General features: G+C 37.1%; 1 protein-coding gene across 8 annotated transcripts in view; it reads left to right on the forward strand.

Moving 5' to 3' along the window:
• Positions 1 to 16,121, forward strand: part of Hydin (HYDIN axonemal central pair apparatus protein) — a 398,809-nt gene that overhangs the window by 93,322 nt on the left and 289,366 nt on the right. For 7 of the 8 annotated variants that reach the window (XR_009225878.1, XR_009225879.1, XM_058575799.1 and 4 more), the window contains 2 exons: positions 155 to 354; positions 10,384 to 10,508. Coding sequence is in view for 5 of the 8 variants with exons in the window: in XM_058575799.1 (XP_058431782.1) it covers positions 155 to 354; positions 10,384 to 10,508 (325 nt within the window). In the remaining 3 variants the exon portion in view is untranslated. Of the gene's footprint in view, positions 1 to 154; positions 355 to 10,383; positions 10,509 to 16,121 lie in introns of those variants that run through there. The other variant, XM_058575801.1, reaches the window with a different exon arrangement.

The raw sequence follows: 16,121 nt of genomic DNA on the forward strand, positions 1-16,121 counted from the left end.
AAGAGAATCTCATTGAAAGTCCACCTGTAATTGTCAGGGAGACATTTCTAAGGTAATACACCAAGATGCTCTTTGCACATGACCTGGCATAACCACTGTTTTCCTTGATCATGTTGGTTTTTCCACAAATGATGAATGTTCTCTTCCCTTGTAGGATTATTCCCATATGTTGACCTGTGTTACTGAAAGAGAGAAGTTTATCGTACCCATCAAAGCTATAGGTGCACGGGCCATCCTGGATTTTCCCGATGAGCTGAATTTTTCCAATTGTCCTGTCAAATACAGCACTCAGAAGATTCTACTGGTACGAAACATTGGCAACAAGGATGCTGTGTTTCACATCGTAACTCATAGGTATGCATCCCTTTGGCTCTTGTTTCTGAGCATAGATAAATCAGGTCAGCACAAGTAATTTGCTAGAATAACATTCGGGATGGAATGACTTGTTATAATCTCCAACTGCAAAGCTGGGAAACCTCACTGATACAGATTAGACTTCCTCTTCATCCTACGAGGAACCTAAAGTTCTTATTTTATATCCATTTCTAACCAAATCTCTCACCTGTTGGTTATGAATTTATAAATAAGTTGTTTTGATCGAGAAGTTTTGTAATTGGCTGGATTGTTTCTATTGCTGTTTTAATAAACATCACAAACTTAAAGCAACACAAGATCATTATCTTACATTTCAATAGGGCATATCCCCCATTGGGCTAAAACTAAAATGTCAGCAGGGCTATGATCTTTTGGGCAGTATGGGAGAATCTATTTTCCAGCTTCTAGGGACTGTCCACCTTCCTCAGCTCATGGCCCTCAGTTGTCTCATCTGAAAAATAAGGGAAAGTATAGAGGCCTCATAACATAGGGCTGTTATGAGGACAAAAGTGAGTTAATGAACATAAACTACTGCTACATAGACAGTACTAAATAATAAGTGTTTGCTCTTTATTTATTTTTCTTAAAATGAGCCAAAGCCATTTGGCAGGCAGAATAATAGTTTTCCAACTATGTCAGTGTCCTAATCCCCAGAACCTGTGAGTGTGTAATGTTACATGGTAAAGAGGGGTTAAGGTTACTAATCTGCTGACCTTAGAATGGGGAGATTATACTGGATTTTCTGAGTGATCCCAAAGTAATCACAAGGTTTCTTAAAAACAGAACAAGGAAGAAGAGGATTTCAGAGGGATGAGATTTGAGAAGGATTCAGCCTGCTATTGCTGACTTTGACGATGAGAATACTGTGGGATTGAGAGGGTGTATCAAGAGCACAGGGGTAGTAAGTGATGGACTTGAATAGAGTAGCTGTAGTGTAGACATCTTGGGACAATATAAAGGATGGTGAGGAAATCCCTAATGTAAAGGAACTCTCTTATAAGATGGGAAAGAACCATTTTTCTGGGGTATGAGAATGGTGACTGAATGGTGGGGCCTTAAAAGAGCAACCAGCTTGAGAAAACAGGAGGCAGGGCTCAAATTGTTTTCTTCATCTTTAAAAAAAATAGTGTGTATATTGATCTAGACTATGAGCTCATTTTACAGAAGGTTCTTTTTTGGGGGAAGCCTTTGCTGCTTAAGGACACATTTCTCTAGAAAGGATTAGCATTGTCTTCTTCTGGTTCCCAGAGGTGAGACCCTATAGTGGTCTTTTGGTAATTTCTTGCCTGAGACTTTCCTGGACTGATGGAGTATATTTGAACCTCAAACCTGCATAAGATGCAAAGTCCAAAGTTAAAAATTTCCTAGATAAATTTTGTTTCTCACACCCAAAAGCAAGATAGACATTTTTCTCCTTACTGATAGGAGGATATTTGTGGGTCTTCCTTTCCCAGGTTTATACAAGGATTTGGTACCAGTCCTCTGACTTGAGCATCTCAAAACCTTGTCTCCTGTTCCAGCAGGGCTGTTAAAAACCTAGGCTTTTATGCTTTGGAGAGCCCAGGGCTGACCTCGATTTAGCTTGGTGGCTCCCTGCTCTGATTCTTAGTTTCCTCTTTGTTTTGGAATACTGTGAGTTTTCCTTAATTTTTTGTGCATGTCCAGCTCTACATTTGTATTTTATTTTATCCAATCTTCCTATGTATTTTCTGGTAGAAGAGTTTTCAGGCTAGCCAGTCTGCACATTTAGGTAGTACTGTTGCCATATTGCAGGTCGAGGGCATATCCTTTGGGAGGAAATTTGTATTTATTCTTCCAAGTATCCCAAGAGAATCACTGTCACTGAATCATTTCATGTAAGATATATGTTTCTGCCTGGTATTCCATTTCTCCTGCAATAAAAGCTATCTTTACTATTTCTTGTAGAATAAGTTTACTATGAATTCAGTTTATGTCTATCTGGAAAAAAATCCTATTTTTTCCTTTATTTCTATAAGACATTTTCTCTACTGTATAGAATTTTGGGCCAACATTTATATATACACATATTTTCCCAGTATTTTAAAGATGTCACTCAATTGTCATTTGGCTTACATTTTCCTAATGAGAAGTCTATTGCCATTCTTACCTTTGTTCCTCCTCTTATTGTTATATCTTTCCCTTGGGCTGTTTTCATGATTTTGTCTTTATATTTGGTTTTTAGCAGGGTGAATATGATGTATCTAGGTATAAATTTTGATTTCTTTTGGCTTGTTGTTTTAAGGATTTTGTTTTGCTTTTGTTTTGTTTTACTTTAATCCTCTTGAGGTTCTATGAATTTCCTAGATCTTTCATTATTTTTTGGAAAATCTCATCCATTACCTCTTCAAATATTTCTTCTGCTTCATTGCATCTTACCTTTTCTTCCACATGGAGGCAAGTTCTGTCAGCCACAGGTAAAAGCCACTGGTAAAACCATTTGTACATGTCCCATCTCCCTGGGAGAAGGGGGATTGCCTGTCTTTAGATTTCAGGCAGTTTGCTCTGAAACCTCAGCTCTCTGATAGGTTCAAGAAAAGTTGTGATTTTGTTGTTCTGCCAGTTTTGTTTTGTTTTTTTCATTGTTAGGATGAGAGAAACACTTTTCTCCTTTCTGTATCCTAAAGGGAGGCAAGACTCTCTGAACTACTTTAAATAAATCAAAGCCAAAGTTCTTTTGGAAATTAGTGTCTCCTGACATCATTCATCAACCTAGTAAAGCCTTTGCCATCTCATGGTGTGAGCCTCACATATTTTGATTTAGAAGGAAGGAAGTGGATGTTCAATTGGCTCACCATGACTTAGGAAGAACCCATCTTTTTTCATTAAACAAAATACAACTACCATGCATAATACACATTAAAATTTTCCTATTACATTGATATTTTTATATATGAAAAAGATAATCTACCTAATTTGAAAGAAAAGTGCAGGAAGTATATCTTCCTTAACTGCTTATCTGAATCTTAAAAATTACCCATAGATGGGAATTTCCTGCCTATTAGATTCATGTAAATGTGAAGCAAAATTATATTTAATAATTTGCAGTTGCAAGAAGAGATCTAAAACTGTTCTATCCATTTGACAATGTAAATCATATTTTCTTTTTAAAATTTTTAATTTGTTACATATGACAACAGAATGCATTATAATTCATATTACACATATAGAGCACAATTTTTCATTTCTCTGGTTGTACACATAGTAGAGTCACATTCTTCATGTCTTCATACATGTACTTAGGAGAATGATAACCATCAAATTCCACTGTCTTTCCTACCACTATACTCCTTACCTTCCCCTCCCTCCCCTTTCCCCCTTTTCCCTATCTAGAGTTCATTTAATCCTCCCCCCTACCCTGCATCATGTTATGAATCAGCATCCTTAAATCAGATGAATCAGTCAGCATTTGGTTTTGGGGAACTGGCTAACTTCACTTAGTATTATATTTCTCCAGCTTCATCCATTTGCCTGCAAATGCCATGATTTTATTCTCTTTTAATGCTGAATAGTATTCCATTGTGTGTATGTACCACATTTTCTTTATCCATTCATCTACTGAAGGGCATCTAGGTTGGTTCCACAGTTTAGCAATTGTGAATTGTGCTGCTATTGTGAATTGTGCTGCTAAACATTGATGTGGCTGTGTCCCTGTAGTATGCTGTTGTTAAATCCTTTGGGTATAAACTGAGGAGTGGAATAGCTGGGTCAAATGGTGGTTTCATTCCCAGTTTTCCAAGGATCTTCCATACTGCTTTCCAGATTGGTTGCACCAATTTGCAGTCCCAACCAGCAATGTATGAGTTTGCCTTTTTCCCCACATCCTCACCAACATTTCTTGTTTGTTTTCTTAATAGCTGCCATTCTGACTGGAGTGAGATGAAATCTTAGAGTAGTTTTGATTTGCTTTCTCTAATTGCTAGAGATGTTGAACATGTTTTCATATATTTGTTGATTGATTGTATATCTTCTTCTGAGAAGTGTCTGTGCAGTTTCTTGGCCCATTTATTAATTGGATTATTTGGGCTTTTTTGGTGTTAAGATTTTTGAGTTCTTTATATATTCTAAAGATTAGTGCTCTATCTGACATGTGTGTGGCAAGAATTTGTTCCCAATTAGTAGGCTCTCTATTCACTTCACTGATTATTTCTTTTGCTGAGAAGAAGCTTTTTAGTTTGAATCCATCCCATTTATTGATTCTTGATATTAATTCTTGTGTTTAGGAGTCTTATTAAGGAAGTTGGGGCCTAATCTGACATGATGGAGATTTGGGCCTATTTTTTCTTCTAATAGATGCAGTGTCTCTGGTTTAATTCCTAGGTCCTTGATCGATCCACTTTGAGCTGAATTTTGTGTATGGTGACAGAGAGGGGTTTAATTTCATTTTGTTGCATATGGTCAGTCATATTTTCTTAATATGGGAATAATTCTAAGGTAAATTGGGGAACCAACTCAAGGACTAGCCAGAAACCATGAGGACATCCAAATTTCCATTTTACAGGTGAAGGAAGGAAGGAAGGCAGGAGGACAGAAATGACCTACCCAAGTCTCTCCAAGAAACTAATCTCAAAACCTGGATTAGAACAAACATGGGTCAGTTCTGGGTTCGTTTGTTCTCAGATCCGTTTTTTGTCCTGTCCCTACTTTGGCCCAGTATCATTGTGGGACTGAGTTAGCCTTCCACTACCTCCTGAGGCTGGCTGGATTCCAGCTGAGTTGGATCCGTGGGGGCACTGGAAGGAGATTGGAGAGTAGGAGGAAAGAAGGAAGGAAGGAGCTAAGATATTCTTCTTCTTCCTCCTCCCCCTCCCCCTCCCCCTCCTCTTCCTCCTCCATCTTTAGCAGAGTCCCCAGCAGCAGCTGCAACTTCTCTGTGGTCTTAGATGCTGTCAGACTGGCCTTCCCAGGTTCCAAGTTCTTCCAGGTAACCCTAGAACCCCAGGATGTATAATGCTTCATCCTTTCCTTTCATCTCCAACCTAGGGGTGAAAATGGCTCACTGCAGTTAACTGTCCAAGTGTTACTTCACCATCTTAGGTTAGGCTTCTCATCTCCCCCATTTTCTATGCAACTAAGTCTCTCAAATTGCCTCTTTGCAAATTTTTTTTTTTTTGTTTTCCTGCTTAGATTTTTCATGAAATGGTTTTTTATGCTTTTTCCACAAAATGCATATTTTCCAACCATTTTGTTAGTTCCATGAGCTGCCTCAAACCCTTCCAATCAATTCTTATTCTGAATTAGCCTGTTGTTTGCAACTGAAATCTCTGATAGCTACAATGAGGAAGAATGTGACTGAATTTGTGGTCAGATCATATTGAATCAGAATCTTTGGGAGATCCCCAGGTAATGTTCTAAAAACTGCAGAGGTGATTCTGTTTCCTAGGGAGGGTTCTTGGATTAATGTGATTATTAATACACTTGATAGAGCAGTGGTTGTACTTTGGGAATTTGGAGTCAAAAGCTCAGTTCACTCTTAGTCCTAGCTCTTTTAAGGCTGATATATGACTAGAAGTTTATATATGTATACATATTGTTATTGAAATTATGTTATTTTATGTATATGTTAAATACATATTATTTTGATACATATTCTTATATATATTGTTAATGAAATATTTAATTGATGATTAAGTTTATATGATGGTTAGTTTTATATAAATTGTAAAAGTAAAACTTTCTTTGTACATCTGTTTTCCCCATTAGAATGTGAGCTTCTCAAATGCAAGGATTGTATACCTTTTCATTTGTATTCCCCAACATCTAGCAAAATGTCAAGAATAAATAAGTGTTCAATAAATGTTTATAGGATTCCCATCCAACAATATATCACAAGGGCAAAGTACAACTATAAACCTCTACAATAATTTAAAATAAAAAAGACATGTACTATAAAATGGGCATGATGTTTTTTACACTAATAAAAGGAGCTGCAGTGTTCTATAAAATATACAGAGAACATAAACAATTACCATTCAACTTTATTACAAATTTGACCTAAAACTCTAGTAGGTCCCAGAATAACTTTGACTATTAAAGTAGGATTAATATTGGAAGGTAAGAGAGACAGTGATTATTAAGAAGCAATTTTGAAGCCTAAAGCCTCAAGTTAGAAATTAAAGAAGAAAGGTTACCTGAAGAAAAATACTAATATTTAATATTTAATATAGTAGGACCAATATTTAGACTTCTGTTATAGTATTGAATCATTTGGGTGGAATAGTTTCAGTTCTTAAGAATAACTCATGATGGAACAAAACATATTTCTTGTGACTCATGGTTTTTCACAAAACTGAATTCTGCCATAATTAGGTAATGAAGGCTGATATCAAGACCAAACATTTTGATAGAGCCAGCCTTATGCCCTTGAGGAACGATACTTTTTTTTTTATTGGATACTTTTGACTTCTTTGTAAGAGCCTTTTCTGATACTTGATATTTTCAAGCTGGTTCAGCTCGTCTCTAATAAAAAAAAGTACAAAATCAAATTACAGACAGCGGTTAGGCACGAGAACATAACACACTCCACCAATTAACACTGATTTATTGAGAAAGCTTAGGTAGCTCCAAGTGGCAAAGGGGATCCCAGGTGATTTCCTAACCACTGAAGAAGTGGAGTGTAATCTAAACCTAACAATTAGCACGAAGGAAAGGATCCATTCCTACTCTTCAGAATTTGGACTCCTGCAGGTCCTAGAGGCGTGATATCAAGTGTCACTTTCTTTGTGGAAAATTCACAGAGAATTTTGTGTTCTGCTATGTAATAATATCCAATTCACTTCAAATCTGCTCTTCTGCTACCAAGAAATATTTGAAAAGGAGGTATAATCACAGTGCAGAAAGAAAAGTCCTGGGAAGGAGTGGCAAAGAGAGAGGAAGGGACTGCCATGTTTTCCCCAAGCCAGAAACCGGGCCTGCTCTCAGCTCTTCAGGTTCTCACTGAGGCCAGAGGAAGGACAGAACTTTGACAGTGGAAGACTCACGAGTTCCATGAAGCAGGGATTCTGGAGCTACTAAGAGTTTAGTCCTTTTCTGTTTCACCAAGATGTTATAAAAGTTAAAGAATGAATGAAAATATTTTTATTCCCCTTTAGGATTTGACTGTAATGCAATTCAACAACCTCTCCGAGAGGCTCCTGGGAGTAGAGAACTGTGTGTGGGGTACAATGATGGCTTCCATGTTCAGGGGTGGCTTGGGGCAGAGGGACAGAGCAGGGGACCTGAGGCAGCTTCCCTCCCAGCTCTCCCACCATCTGGCTGGGCAACCTTGGGCATGTTGCCTACCTCTTGGGGTCATCTATATTTTCATATCTAAAACACAAATACCAATACGTACTTTTTAAAGGTATTTTGGAGGATTACAAGAATTGACATATGTAAAATACTCTCCAGAATGGAGTCTGTGCCCATGGATCTGCTCTCCTTCAGAGGCTGTTTCTTTAAACTTCTTTCTGTGTTAGTTTCTTTCTTTTTTTTTTTAATATTTATTTTTCAGTTGCAGTTGGATACAATATCTTAACTAATTAATTTATTTTTATGTGGTGCTGAGGATCGAACCCAGGGCCTCGCGCGTGCTAGGTGAGTGCTCTAGGGCTGAGCCACAACCCCAGCCCTCTGTGTTAGTTTCTAACATTACTTTCCATACCTGCTTCTTGCAATGGCTAGAAACTATTGACAGAAGAGGAGAGAAAACCCAAATTCCATGGGAAGGAACTCTATTGTGTGTACCACACCAGGAGCTTTGCATAAGCAGGTTCTGTTTGAAAAGGGGACTGAGTGTGGAATGTGGTCGGCCACTTTGGAAGGAGGAGGCACCAGGGAAGGGCTGGGTGTTCTGATACGACCCTAGCGGTTCTGGATTGTTACAAGGGGCACAATCTACTTGGAAGGCAGAACAGGTGTAGTGCTGAGGGAGCTTGTGGACGAAGAGACCATGGTTTCCCACTCACCCCACCTGGGAATGTGACAGGTGCAAGGGATATTTGGGCAGAGGTATGTATTCTCAAAATGTGAAACCTGGTTGGGAGCAGATTGTGTGAGACCGTGGATGCCTAGGATTTGAACTTTATTACACTGACCCTGAGGACTACCGAAGGTGTTTGAACACATTGATGTGTTGTGGAAATGTTTTACAGTGTCTCTGGAGCTGTGGGAAGGACGGAGGGGAGAATGATAACAAGGTTGAACTTGTCTTAACACCCAAACTCATCCTCAGGTTTGTCTTCCAGTACCTCAGAACTGCCAGTGAGGGAGATAAAAACAGCAATAACAAACATAATAATAAGCCCTTACACAGCATCTCCTACGTGCCAGCCACTATTCCAAGCACTTTACCTGTCCTGATCCCTTTAGTCTGCAATATAACTCTACGAAGTAGGTGCATCATGGCCCTTGCTCTGTAGATAAGGAAACTGAAGGTCATGGCAGAGCAGGGTTGTGGACTCGCTGCATTGGGACTCGCTCCCACCTGGCCTCTGGAACCTCCATTCCAAGAGGCCTCTACGGCAATGCCTGGTGCTTGCAATAGAATAGGTACAAGGAGTAGAGGGAAGGACAGAAAAAAGAAGGGGGATGTCAAGAAGTGAAAGGAAGGGACATCAGAGTAGAGAGCACCAGAGAAAATTAAAAACTGTCCCCGAGGCACCAGTGCCAAGAGGCTCGAGGGGTCCCGAAGGAAGAATCTTAGGTACCACCCAGCCTTAGCCTGGCCAGAAGCTCTGTACCCTCATAACAGAAAGCTTAGGTTTTCTGGAACTGAGTTCATTATCTAAAGCAAATATTTAAGGAATGATGACTCTGAAAACTGTTGTGATCGAAGTAAATAATCAGAAACAGCTTTGCTGCCAGATAGATTGTACAACACATTACTTTGAAAAACTAGCAATTTAAAGAAGTGAAATGGACCGTGAAAATAATTAAATGGCCCGAGTTTCCTATTTAGAAGGAAGAACTCTGTAAGTTATTTAAGGTACTTCATGATCAGATCCGGCTTCTCTTTTGATAGTACCTCCCAGGACAATTAGGCAAAACCGTTTGCTGTTCCCCAAACCACACTCACTCCCCACAATGCACCCCCATATTCTATTATGAAAGCATAGACCTTATCCTGCTTGTCTTTCCAAATGCACTCTCTGCCTTCCTGCTGCCTCTTCTTGTCCAGGAAGCTGACCTCTGTGCCTGGGTCAACAGGCCCAAGTGCCTTCTGGCTTCTGGATGGCCTCAGCCAAGGACAGTCCCCACAGGCACTTGGGCAGGCTGATTTTACCCCACTGTGTTCACTGTGGGCCCACCTAGGCTGGCCATCTCCTTTGACTAAGGTTCCTTTCCCCTCACAAGGGGGCTTCTCTTAAGGACTCTCATGTGGGTTTCAAAATCATTCCTTCCTCATGGTCCTTTGGGCCTAGAGATGGTGACAGCTCAACTGCTACTAACCCTGGGCTATTGCATCATTTCTGGTAGTTCCCTATACTCCTCCCACCACCCCCTTAAAATAGATCTTTGTTAAACTGTCTTTGGAATTTCTTATACCATCACTTTCCTTTTGGGTATGTTTTTCTACTATGGTACCCTCTGTCCACAGGACTTCATGAAATTTGATGTTTTACCCCTTGGAAGCCACAGCTTTGCATATACGTTTTAAGTCTGTCCCTTAATGAAATCTTAGTCTGGAGGACACAGACTGGACTTTATTTGTTTGCTGTCACCCTAACCCAATGCAAGAGCCCAGCAGGAATACTGCATGAATGTTAAAAGAAGGGATGAACGGCAAGGACACAAACAAGAATATTATCCCATCATTTAAGTTTCTCTCATGTTTGCTGATCTGTTACTGTTATTTTAACATTAAAGCTGAAGTTCTTTCACATTAGGGAGAAGGGCATACTTTCCTACTGGACCCTGAAGCTGCTGTGTCCGACCTGACGTGCGTCTCCTCTCCTCCTCTCACACGGGTTCAAAGTGTGCTCTGATGCTGTATCTCCATACCTGTTGCAGGCCTTTCTCTGTGAAGCCCACGGATGGAATTCTTAACGTGGGGGAGTCCACGCAACTGGAAGTAGAGTTTGAGCCGCAGACCATTGGCAATCACAGTGGGAGGCTTGTCGTGTGTTATGACACAGGTATGGGCTATTCTCCGTTTAGAATTCAACACATTAAGAAAGGTCAGGTGGGAGATGTAATGAAGATCAACTAGAAACAGTGTTTGACTGTATCAGAGTAAGCTAAGATCCACGAGGTAAAGAACAGAAGAACAAATGTCTTCATTGGAAAAGATGTTGAGCCAGATATAAATCTCATCTATTCCCCAGCGCTTGAAAGCCTGAGGAATACTGTGCTCAGGAAAGAAATTAGACCCAAAGTTATACAGGTGGGTGAGGCTAGATCCATGTGAATGAAAACTTGAATTAATGGATACCCCCATGGGTTTTCCATTTGACTTACTGTTGTATTTGTGTAACATTTTTAAAATATATGTCCAAGCTCAAAACGTTTTGTATGTGCCCATTAGTCACCTAGGTAAGATCCAGTTACTTCAGTCTTTAGAACATGCAGACATCTTACTTAATAACTATAGGAATGTAGGATGGTAACCATCACCACTAGCATTTTCTTGGCCACACCTATGTAATCATGAAATCACATTATTTTTGCAATTGTTTAACTTATAAACAGTAGCCTGCATGGGCATTATGCCATCTCAAAAGCTCATTTTCAAATTAATATTTTATCATTCCCTTTTCTTACTTTATGATTTTTCTCATTTGTTTCTCATTTCGTTTTTTAAAATTTGTTTTAATTAGTTATACATGACAGTAGAATGCATTTATGCACTTTGATATATCATACAGAGATGGGTATAATTTCTCATTTTTCTGATTATATATGTTATAGAATCACATGGGTCATGTAGTTATATATATATATACATACATACATACATACATATACATATATACATACATACATAAAATAATAATGTCTGTTTCGTTCTACTATCCTTCCTATCCCAATGTCCCCTCCCCTCCTTTCACTCCCCTCTAACTAATCTAAGGTAACTCTATTTTTCTCTAGTACTCACCCCCTTATTATGAATTAGCATCCACATATTAGATAAAAATCAGACTTTGGTTATTTGGGATTGGCTTATTCCACTTAGCATGATATTCTCCAACTCCATCCATTTACTGGCAAATGCCATAATTTCATTCTTCTTTAAAGCTGAGTAATATTCCATTTAATGAAAAAAAAATATATATATATATATAATCACATTTCCTTATCCATTCATCTATTGAAGTTTTACCCATTTGTTGTTGATTTAACCAGAGAATCTGCTTGTAGGGAGAAAACAGAAGTACACAGCAAAGGAAAGAGTTATAAATGACATCTAGGTGACAGTTCAGAGTTGCTGGCTCTGTGAGTATGCATCTGAACAGGACAACTCAAGCCCCTGCCTCATGATCTGTAGTTTAGTGGTCCTGGCTCCATGTGGCCCAGCATTACAACACATAACCTGTTTTTACCTGTTAGTGTTCGCCATGGTTCATTGGCTACTGGCAAGAGAAGCCCAATTTGAACTAGCTTAGATGAAATAGGACACTTTTGACCCTTGTAGACATATAAAAGCAGAGCTCAGTTTTCCAAGGTACTCGTGTCATTTTGCATTTCCACCAATGAAGTGTGAGCATTCCAATTGCTTCTCATTCTTGCCAATAAATATTGTTTTGGTTTTAATTTTTGTTTTCCTAATGATTAATGATGTTGAATACCTTTCTGCGTGCTTTTGAGCTATTTTGATATCTAAGTGTCCATTTAAGACTTCTGCTCCTTTTTCCCTTCTGTTATTAATTTTTAAGTATCTGGTATAACTGGATACTCTAAATACTAGTCATTTGGTAGATCTATGTATTATTCATCTTTTCCCCCAGTCTATAACTTGCCTTTTCATTTCCTTGGTGATATTTCTTGATGAGCAATAACTTTTTAATTTTGGTGAAATCCACGTTGACTATTTTTTTTTCTTTTCAGAATAATGCTTTTTGCTTCCTTGTTAAAAGGGGTTTGCCTTCTCCACGATCATGAATAGATTCTCTTGTCTTTACTTCTTCAAAGGTTATATATAGTTTTAGTGTCGGTATTTAAGTCAGTGATCCATCTCTGATTGAGCTGTGTGCATGCATGAGGAGGGGCCGTGTGTCTCTTTTTCTTTTCCCTTACACATGTTACTGGCTCTTCTCAGTTCTCACTGTCTTGTTCTGGAAAACTGACTAGAGTTTATTCCAGTTTGATGTTTGATGTTGGGGTTTTTAGTAGATTCAGTGTCAGATTAAGAGCATTCCCTTCACTCCCTAGATTTCAGAATCTTTTAATCTTGAATGGGTAGTAAAAGATGCCCAATACTTTTTGTGTATTTATGACATTGGCATCTATTATTGCACTTCTATTCTTCCAATGCAGTGACTGATTTGAAATGCTAAATTCTTGGATGAACTCAATGTTTTAATACTATTATTTTAATAAATTGCTGGATTATTTGCTAACATTTTGTTTGAGAATGTGACATCCATGAGAAAACTTGGCCTGTAATTTTCTTTTCTTGTAATGACCTTATCAGGTTTTGGTATGACAAAACAAATTGGTCTTATAAAACAAGAAGCTCAGAATTATTATCTGATTTTATTCTCTGGAAAAGCTTGTGTGTGTGTGTGTGTTATTACTTTTTTAAATGATTGAAAAATTCATTGTTCAAATCATCTTTTTTCTTAAGAAGTGCAGGACTTTAGTAATTGATTCAAATTCTTAAACTGTTTTCCCAAAGAAATTTCCATATAATGTGAAATCTTAAATTCATCAGCATAAAATTATTTCAGAATAGCCATTCATAATCTTTGTAATGTAACTGGGATCTTTGAGTCTTTCCACTTTCCATTATATGAGTAATTTGTATCTCCACTTGTCTTTTTTTTATCTTGATCTGTATTGTTATGACTCTATTAGTTTTATTAGTTTATTAAAGAACCAACTTTTAGTTGATTTTTATCTTTTATTTATTTTCAATTTTATTGTTGTCTCTTCTTTGTTATCTCATTCCCTCTATTTTCTTCAGGATTCATTTCTTGTATTTTTTTCTCAACTTGGAAGGGATGATCAGAGCATTGATTTTTAACATTCTTTCTTTTATAATAAGTCAAATTTTTTTTCCTCTTAAGCTAAATTAGTCTTCAACTCATGTACTTTTACATGTTTCATTTTCCTTAACACTTACTTGAAAGTACTTTAGAATTTCTATTTTAATTTTTCTTTGACTCATGGGCTAGTTAGCAATATGTTGATTAAGATTAAAACACTAGGAAACTCTGTAGTTATCTTTTTGTTACTGATTTCTAGTTTATTTCCTCCTGTGTCAGAAGGCAAATTCAATAGGATTTCAGGCCTTGAAGTTAATTAGGACTTACATTATAGCCCAGAATGTGTTCCATTTCGGTCGATATTGTCATGTACTTGAAAAAGGTACAAGTTCTATAAATGTCAATTAGGTCAAGGTTGTTTACAATCATGTCATTTAGTCTATATCTGTACTAAATTTTTGTGTCCGTATTTTACCTGTTATTGTGAGATGCTATTAAAATCTGCACCTATGATTAAGGATCTAGTGTTATTAATTTCCACTTAACATACTTGGAGGCTATGATAATTGTTATGTACACATTTAGGATTAGTAGAACTTCCTGTTGAATTAGCCATTTAACCATTGTGAAATATCTCTTCATCTTCAGTAAGATTTCTGACAGTAAAGTCTACTTGATCTGACATTTATGTAGTGTAGAACTCTCTTTTGATTAGTGTGGACATAGTATATTCTGTTCATCATCTCACTTTCAACTCTTCTATGTCTTCATGTTTAAAATGTGACATTTGGAAGTGTCACCAGGTGGTTTTTTTTTTTTAATCCAGTCTGAAAAATCTTTATCTTATAATTGCACCATTCAAACAATCCTTTTATGTTGAATGAAATTATTTGAGTTTGAAGTTTCTAACAGACTATTAAGGGATTGTTACCTCTCTGGGAACAGTATTAGGTGAGTTCTAACTACAGGCTTTGTGTTATTAGTGTTGATAGTGTATGAAGTTGAAAAATAATGAGTGTTAATAAACTAAGTGATGAAATTTTTCCATCTGGATTTCCACATCTTTGTGAGGGAAAAGTTTTGTTTATGTCAGTCCCTAAAACTAAGTATCAGAAAAAAATGTGAACTTTGAATTACCTCGGGTCATTATATCACAGGTTTTAAACCAGGAGTTTGAAAAAGAATAGTCAATCCTTTTAGAAAATAATTAATTGTTGGCAAATAATGTTAAATCACCTTTAAAATATTATTTATTTCCTCTTTATATCATCCTTTTTAATATTTTCAGTGTGTTTTTAATACATTTGACATAGGGAAAAAAACTCTAGTATATGGATATAATTTATAAATCAATAAATCTTTGTATGCTGGGGATATAATCTCAAAAAAATTATTTGGTTAGGTTTTGAGACCAAATAAATTAGAGCTTAACTTATAAAAACTTGAAAGAGGACTTCAATGATAATTGAATCCAGTCCTTAGATTTTTAGAGATGAAAAACTAAATCCCTATGAAATTGAGTGGCTTGCCCAGGTCTCATGACTAGTAAAAGCACAGTTCGAAATCAGACTCACTCTTAACTCCTGGGCACTGCCTTTTGTACCATCTTGGATGTCTCCCTTGTCTACACTTTTACTCCCTCAATCTGTTATCTTTGAAAAACAGCTGCATTCTCCCGAAGGCCCTGGATCCATACTTTACTTTTAAATAAGTATATGGAATTATGCTCATATTTTTAGTCTTCTGCTAAAGGAGAGGTAGGTTAATGAATATACAATGAATATTTGTATATTAAAGTTTAATTGCTTGCAGAAATTGGTCTCCACACCCTGAGGTTCTTATATTAAGTTTGGTAAATGAATGAAGTTTTTTTTTCTCTGAATATTGAAAACAGAGGTGAAATGTCCTGTAGCATTTTTCCTTACATAAAATTAACTGCTGATAAGAACATACTTTCATCTGTATTGTGGTCATCAATGACCAGAACCTATAACCTTCTATTAATGAAAAACAGTAATGAATGCCTTTACATCATTAATTATGGAGCTTTTCTAAGCAGCTGTGATAATGGGCTTCCCATTTCATTAAATAAGCATTTATTGAACTTTCTGCAGCTATTGGAAGTATGAATTGATTGGAGGAGGGAAATTTAATATGGATTATTGTTAAAAGTCTCTTCTTCACACTTTCTTGATGGTCTCACCAGTGGGAAGTACTCAGTCAAGTCTCAAACAGCTGTGTTTGTTCCATCATGTCCTTTACTGACTATATTCTTGATAAAATCAGCTGGGAGATTACTTTGCTTTTTCTGATAAAGAGTTCAAACCAGTGCCCTAGAACTTAAGGAGTTCACGTATAATGCTTCACTAATATCTGATATTTCTTTCTTTTTTATTGATTTTTCAAAAAGATAAAATGACAGTGGAATGCATTACAATTCTTATTACATGTATATGGCAAAGTTTTTCATATCTCTGGTTGTATATAAAGTATGTTGACACCAATTCGTGTCCTCATACATGGAATTTGGATGATGATGTCTATCATATTCCACCATCCTTAACTTTTCCTGAACTAGAATTCTTCCCTCCTCCTTCCTTCTTT

This window comes from Marmota monax, unplaced genomic scaffold (genome assembly GCF_021218885.2).
Source record: "Marmota monax isolate L192 unplaced genomic scaffold, Marmota_monax_Labrador192_F-V1.1 WCK01_AAM20220418_F8-fsc00024, whole genome shotgun sequence".
Lineage (NCBI taxonomy): Eukaryota > Metazoa > Chordata > Mammalia > Rodentia > Sciuridae > Marmota > Marmota monax.